This window comes from Monodelphis domestica, chromosome 6, assembly GCF_027887165.1.
Source record: "Monodelphis domestica isolate mMonDom1 chromosome 6, mMonDom1.pri, whole genome shotgun sequence".
NCBI classification, from domain to species: Eukaryota; Metazoa; Chordata; class Mammalia; order Didelphimorphia; family Didelphidae; genus Monodelphis; species Monodelphis domestica.
Genome location: NC_077232.1, coordinates 23,349,110 through 23,356,996, shown reverse-complemented (window position 1 = coordinate 23,356,996; position 7,887 = coordinate 23,349,110). Strand labels below are relative to the sequence as shown.

The following is a 7,887-nucleotide window of genomic DNA, read 5'->3' as shown; positions in this document are numbered from 1 at the left end:
CCTACCCATTTATCCATTGGTGAATGGCTTTATTTTTCGTACAATTGATTTAGATTCTCATAGATTTGAGGAATTAAATTTTGTTAGATGTATTTCTTATAAAGATTTTCCCCCAATTTATTGCTTCCTTTCTAATTTTGACTACATTGGTTTTATTTGTACAAAAACTTTTTTTAATATAATGTAATCAAAATTATTCATTTTAATGCCAGTAATATTTTATTTCTCTTGCTTTGTCTTAAATCCTTTCCTTTCCATAGATCTGAAAGAAGTACTATTCTGTGTTCACTTAATTTACTTATATTTTCCTCCTTTATATTTAGATCATTTACCCATTCTGAGTTTATCTTGGTGTAGGGTGTGAGTTGTTAATCCAAACCTAATCTCCCCTATCTGTTTTCCATTTCCCATCAGTTTTGTCAAAGAATGGGTTTTTATCTGAAAAACCTTGATCTTTGGGTTTATCATACACTACCTTGCTGAGGACATTTACCCCAAGCCTATTCCATTGATCCTCCCTTCTGGATCTTAACCAGTACTATATTTTTTTGATGACCACAGCTTTATAGTACAGTTTAAGATCTGGTACTGCTAAGCTCCCATACTTCACTTTTTTTTTTCATTAGTTCCCTTGATATTCTTGATCTTTTGTTTTTCAAATCAAACTTTCTCATAACTTTTTCTAATTCAGTAAAAAAAAATATATCTTGGTTGCTTGATAGGTATGGCACTAAATAAGTAAATTATCAAATATTCTTCATTAAAAAGACCAGTACTATATTCAGATCTTCAACTACAACTTGTAAGTGAAGCATGAAAGGTAAATAGGAAAGATAAATCAGAAGGGATTCAATAATAATAATAATAATAATAATAATAATAGTTTGCATTAATGAATGGGAAGATAATACTCAAATATCCCAAGTTTATCCTTATTATGGCAGTTAGAAGTATATACATACAGACATAGGTGTGAACTTATTTTGTGATGTTCAAAAAAATAAATAAAAATAAGGGATGAGAAAGAGGAAAAGAGCAGCAGAAGAGATAGATTATGGTAAATTATCTCATATAAAGGGGAGCAAATTAACTTTTACAGAGGAGGGAAAGGGGGTGAGTAATGCTTGAACAATACTCTCACTGAAATTAGCTCAAAGAGGGAATAAAATAAACACTCATTTGGTTATAAAAATCTATTCTACAATACAGTAAAGTAAGGAGGGGAGGGGAAAAGGGTTAGGGTTAGGGTTAGTCTTAGAGCAAACAAGACATATTAGGAGAGGTAGTGGTTAGAAGCAAAATACTTTTGAGGAGGGAGAGATAGAAAGGATAAAGAGAAATAGATAAGCATGGGAATAATAGGAGAGAAGGAAATAAACAGTAATCATAACTGTGAATGTGAATGAGATAAATTGATGCAGAAAATGGAATAAGAGCTGGAATAGAATGTATTTTACTTGAGATGAAGTAAAAAAAATCTGTTATAGTAATAATGACCTTGGGGAAAAAAAACAGAAGGAAAAGTCAAATCTAAATAGGGAGATTTTATTTTGCCAAAAATTTTCAGTCAATGAAAAAATCAATAGTAAATTATATTCACCAAATGAAAAAGCAGAATAAATCTAGCACCTGATTTCAAGGACAGTCTCAGAAAACATTTGCTAGATTTGGTAGAGGGTGTTTCTTTATCCTGGAGTTTGCTATATTATTAAATCCACAAGTTCAGAAATTGCCATGGAGGCAAAAATACCTACGTTTAATCCATCCACCACTTACCCTCCCCAGGATAATAGTTCTTTTTGTCTCCAAGGCAATTTCTCCATGATTGAATTCCTATAAAATATCATATTTAGCCAAATGATTAAAATTACTAGTTAACATTGTGAAAAAAGAATCTGAAATGAATGAACTCAATCTGTCCTAAAATTATCCTCACCAATTAAATGGTAAACCAAAGACAAATTTTATCTCTGTCTATGCCTGTTTTCATATCTCTATCTCTACCTTCCTTTCTCTGTTTCTTATCTCTGTGAATATCTTTTTCTCTGCCTCTTTTTGTTTTTTGTCTCCAAAGAACTCCAAGTTGATTTTTCTTCCTGACAGCCCACATTTAAAAAAACCTGACCATGTTTTTTAACAAGACCCTTGTTCCAGACAGAAGTATAAATCCTTTCAGCACCCCTTGATCACATTAGATTATATTAACAGGTATAATCATATCTTAAGTAACTTTTCCTTATTCTTAGGTTCTCCTTTGGTATCTAGGCTACTCCTAATTATCCTCATCTTTGGCTATTGTACCTGGATTTCTCCCAGGTACTTTAGACTTTGACTAGAGCAGGCACTAAGTAAATGATAGAGCTTAAGCCCTCTCCCTTTTCCAAAATCTATACAAGCACATTCCATTTTCTTGTTTCACAGAAATCAAAAGACTCAGGTTCTGAATGTCTTCCCAGATTAGACTTTCTATCTATGTTAGTAGTTCTGTATTTTTTTCAAGTTGACTATATACATAAAAATAAAAATATAATTGTGTTTGAATATTGACTGTCCCATTAGATTATAATTCCTTAAAAGCAGAGGTTATCTTATACTTCTTTTCATTTCCCCAACATTTAGCCCATTGCATAGTATATAGCAGATTATTCATAAATATCCATTTATTCATTGATTGATTCATTGTATATCAGATAGTTAAATAGAAAGAGTCCTCAGGGTTTAAAAAATAGACCACTTTGTTCCCTTCGAGTGTCTATATTTGAGTCTCAAATTCATTATTCTTGAAAAACTAACTTCAGATATAACTCCACAACCTTGATATGGGAGGAGCAAATGGAAAGGGGCTTATGTCTCACTTTTAGAAGCAAGAACCTATAAGACGGTGAATGCCTCTCACAAAGAAACAAAATGGTGTCAAGATAGGAAGAAGTCAGGCCATATCACCTAAGTATCAATAGGAGGCTCCATTTTCTCAAAACCATATTAGCTCAGAATGAGGAGAACAAAACTTATGATCTATCCCCATAAAAGGTTATAGGACACCATTGGCAAAGAATTGGAACACATGCCAAGCCATCTCTAGGGGAACTGCACTGTTCCTCCTCTTCCCCAGTGCACAAGGACATTTTTTGCATTTCCTGTCCCTCTGTCCAGCTGCCCAAAACAAGCATTTCTTCCTTCAGCTGTCTGTGATAATGTGAGGGGTCAAAGGCAGCTTGAAGTTGCAGTTTAGGCACACAAACTTGAAAACATTTACCAATGCTGCTATAGGATATGCAGATAGATAGTACTATATAATTAGTATAATTGCTTTTGTAAATTGTTCATTCCAATTAATTGTAGCCTTCAAGATAAGATTGTGACTCTGAAGTAATCAGTCAATGGTGGACTAGGGGAATGACCATCTTTGTATTCCATCCCAGAATAAAAGGAGGATATCTGCTCCTATACCTTGCACTACTGGCTGGCTATAACACTAGTAACACTGGTTTGTGAATGCCCATTCTTGCAAGAATTAAATAAAAGAGTCTTTGACACCCTGATGCTGAGTTCAATGTTTGTTTGTTTTTTTGAGTAGGTGGTCTTTCCTCCATTCACCATGGCCATTGGAAACTCTGGCACAATGACAAATATTTTAGGATAGGATATAAGTGAAAATAAAAAGAAATCCATAACTAAAACAGCATTAGCAATATGGAAAGAGTCCTCTGTCTGATAATGTATTCCTACAAAGCCAATTCTGGAAATAGTAGGACAGAGAAAATAAATATGATATATGAATCTTTTTAACTGAACACAAGTCTTGTGTCTCACTATGAAAAGGCAGTAGGAAGGCTTACAGATGGCCATATAGTGATCATAAACCATCATATCAAGAATCATTATTTGGGGGCTTTACAGTATACAAAGAAAGCACATTTGTGCAATACAGGTGAGTAAGGAAATACATTTTCCTTTCTTTTTTAAAGTCTGTCAACATTCTGGGGAAAGTTACTGCTGTTTAACAGGCTTCCCAAAAAGAATATCTGACATTTGTATGGTGTTTTTTATGGACAATTGTTCAATGGGAACATTTTTGTGCATGATAAAGGTACTCTGAAAAAAGAGGGGAAAATATGTCTATAGAACCTGGGGAATAAACAGGAAAAAATGAGGTTCCTGACTACTTGGTTACTGAAATCAGTCCCTTTTTTATGATCTTCTTCAGTGAAGTAATGACATCCTTGTTCTTTAAGCTGTATATTATGGGATTAAATGTTGGTGTCACAATGGTGTACAAAAGAGAGAGCATTTTGTCTTTTTCAGCTGAGTGGCTTGACTTGGGTTGCAAATACGTAATAATACCAGACCCATAGAATAAGACAACAACTATAAGGTGAGAAGAACATGTGGAGAAAGCTTTGTGTCTTCCCACTGAGGGCATCTTCAGGATTGTATTAATGATTTTGATGTAGGAAAGAAGTATCAAGAAAAAGGGAAGGAAGCCAAAAAATACACAATCAATATAAAGGGAAAATTCATTCACTGAAGTGTCTGCACAGGCCAACTTCAATAATGATGTGACATCACAGAATAAATAATTGAGTTCATTTGAACCACAAAAGGTTAGAGAGAATATCTGGTATGTCTCTCCTATTATGACTGGGGTCACAATCATTAAGGAGCCAAGTATCAATATGTTACACACTCTGTTGTTCATAATGATGGGATAATAGAGAGGCTTACAGATGGCTACATATCTGTCATAGGCCATTATAGCCAAGAGCAAGCACTCAAAAGAACCACAAATATAAAGGAAACAAAGCTGCACAGCACAGGCCAGCATTGAAATATGTCTCTTCTGTGTCCAAAGATCTGACAACATTCTAGGGAGAGTGACTGAAGTGAAGCAGATTTCCAGGAGGGAAAATTTTCCAAGAAAAAAGTACATGGGGGTTTGAAGAGCAGGATCAATCTTGGTTATGACAACAATGAGGCCATTTCCTATCAGGATATACATGAAGATGACTAAAATGATCCCAAAGAGAAATCCTTGCAGATTGGGAAGGTCATAAAATCCCAGGAGAATGAATTCCACCACAAAGGAAGCATTGTCTCCTGCCATTTTTACTGTCTTTTTCTTCTCTGGGAGTATTGAAATCACAACCAGAAAAGTCACATAACATTTCTTCACCTCAGTTTCCACCTTAGAAAAAGATAAGGCTAATTTGGATGGATGATCTGTAATAGCCATCCTGGATTTGATAATATAATTAGTTTATATATTCTTCCTGCTTTAAAATTCATTCCAAATCCCTAGAGCATATTATTGTTTGTTGTTATTATACAAGGGAACTTACAATTCAAGTTTATATTGCTGTCATTCTAGTTAATTTGCATTTATGTCTAGAGTTCTGAACTGATATCTAATTAACTTAGTAATATCTTTAATTTTTATAAATGTGCCAACCAATGTCCTAGTCTATAACTAGTAATTCTTTTTTCAGTGAATATCATCTAAAAAATTAGTAGCTGTTGGCTTCATATAAATAATAAAAATGGAAATAGAATTTATTTCCAGACAAACCATGGATACACCCCATTGTCTGTGTATTTTTTTTTATTTTTTAACCTCTCAATCATTGTTCCTGTTGTTTTTGATATCCAGAATTCTGGATCCACTATCTTTAGAATATTAAATTCCTTCCTACATTTGAAATGCCAATAAATCTCCCATGTTTTTGAGCTACCTTTTTGACTTGACTTCTTTGGTGGCATTCAAAGACCTTCATTATCTACTCCCTTACCTTTTCAATCTTCTGATATTATGCTCTGATCAGTACCCTATTCAGAAACATTGACATTGCTATACTTTAAAAAAATATACTGCATTTCTTGGCTCCAGTTATTATCTCGGGCTGTTCAATATGTGTTGAATGTTCTTCATTCTTATCTCTGCTCTTTTCCTTACCTGGTTTCCTTATAGTTCCAGCTAAAATCTTTCTTTTTATAGGGAACTATTCCTAACACTTTTAAAGTCAAGTACTTTCCCTCAATTATTGCCCAATTTCATATATGTTGTCTCCTCCATTAGACTGTGAGTTACTTAAAGTTAGACTTGCTTTTGACACTTTTGTAGTCCACACATTCCAATGAATAATTAATAAACAATAATAATGAACCATAAATACTAGGAAATTGCTTACAATGTGGAATATCTAATCCAGCATGGATCTCATTAATTACATATCCAATCTAGCTTTCTCTTTTTGATGAGTAAATGGGGCTCAGAAAGATCAAACAACTTGCCTTCCTCTCTTAATCTCTGTTTATCTGCTCCCTTCCTCTCTGACCATCACTGGCCCTGACTACATAACTCAAACTCAATTTTCCTACTTCTTAAAAAAGAGAATTAGAATGTGTTTATGTTGAGATCTTTTCTAGGTGTAACATTTCATTTATTTTCAAGAATAAAGGTTCTCTCAATCTAACATTGAGAGATATGTTTTAAAGCAGCTCTTTGTTCTAACATTCTGTGATTGTCATGAAGACTTCCTACTTTGATTTGATTAGTTACAAGGCACTCAAAAGGAATCCAAAATCTCCACTAAAGGCAACCAATCAGAAGCATTTTCTACCCCTCATATCAGGTTCTAAATAACTATTTTATGTGACTTTCTGCCTCACTTTCTGGCTAATCTGTACTGTTTAATTAGAAATTAGAATTACTGTTAATTTTTAAAATAATATTTAAAATAAAATAAGCAGAACTTATTCAGAAATCACAATGGCATATACTAAAAATGATATTTGCTGGTATTGCTGTTACTGTTGTATTCTTATTTTGCTGGGTACCAAAGTTAAAAATATCTCCCAGATAGAAACTCAGTGATCCTGCACAAGCTCCTCTTTAATAATATGTAAGTTACTCAGATCTTCCTTATTGAAAGAAAGTGGAATATTCATACACTCATCCATATAATACATGCCCAAACAAAATCACATCAATGTTTCATTGAGTGGTGCTTAGTATTTTTTTGCATTGATACAAAGTTTGAATTTTATAATATCAAGGGTATACTTTATTCTAATTAGAGACTCTATCATTTTAGATATTTCAAATTTAGATTGTATTTGAAGAACATCTAGGACAGTATAAAAATTATGCATATTAATTTCTATGAACATGTATGCAGCACAGAATAGGAGTTAGGAGAAGGTAACATACCTGGCTATACTTGGGAAATAGATGAGTCTGTCTCAATCATCTCATTTATTTTCTTATGGGATCCATTTTTCTTCAACTTAGCAAGACAAAACCAATTGGAATAGTATTTGTCCTTTATTTCAAAAGTCAATATTTACCTTTTGATTTATTTTTTCTTTCATTTTGATTTCTTTTTAATATGAATTAAAGCAATTTTCCTTTTCATTATTATAAGGATGTGTATACTTCCAATTGAATTTCAAGCCATGATGTTTAATCTGATAATCCTATACATATAAAAAGTGACAATATGCCTGGAAAAAGATTTATCTGTGCTCAGCAGATTTCTAACATGCATTTATGATGTGTCTTTTCTATATCAGATCTCTATATCTGATATCTATATCCAGTGTTTCACCCCTAATAAGAACTTGAATTCAATTGGAAGATCTCTAAATTGCAGCAACTACCATTACGATTCTAAACAAAACCATATGATTACCTTTCTCTGATATAAAAAATTAGTTTCAATCTCTTCATTTTCTTGAAGAAAATATTTTGATGAATACTTCTATCTATCCTTTATCTTCTTCTCTACATGTCTTATCTTCATCCACCAGTTATCTTTCTCCCACTTTTTCTCTATCTTCCTAGCTACTTAATTACAGTAAACATTGCATTTCACTGAATCATGCAACAAG

At 33.0% G+C, this 7,887-nt stretch overlaps 1 protein-coding gene across 1 annotated transcript; it reads right to left on the bottom strand.

The window, feature by feature from the left end:
* Positions 1 to 4,162: 4,162 nt before the first annotated feature.
* Positions 4,163 to 5,233, bottom strand: LOC130455213 (olfactory receptor 10AG1-like). The gene has a single exon (XM_056803764.1). It carries the CDS (start codon positions 5,231 to 5,233, stop codon positions 4,163 to 4,165), a length of 1,071 nt encoding a protein of 356 aa, XP_056659742.1.
* Positions 5,234 to 7,887: the final 2,654 nt, after the last annotated feature.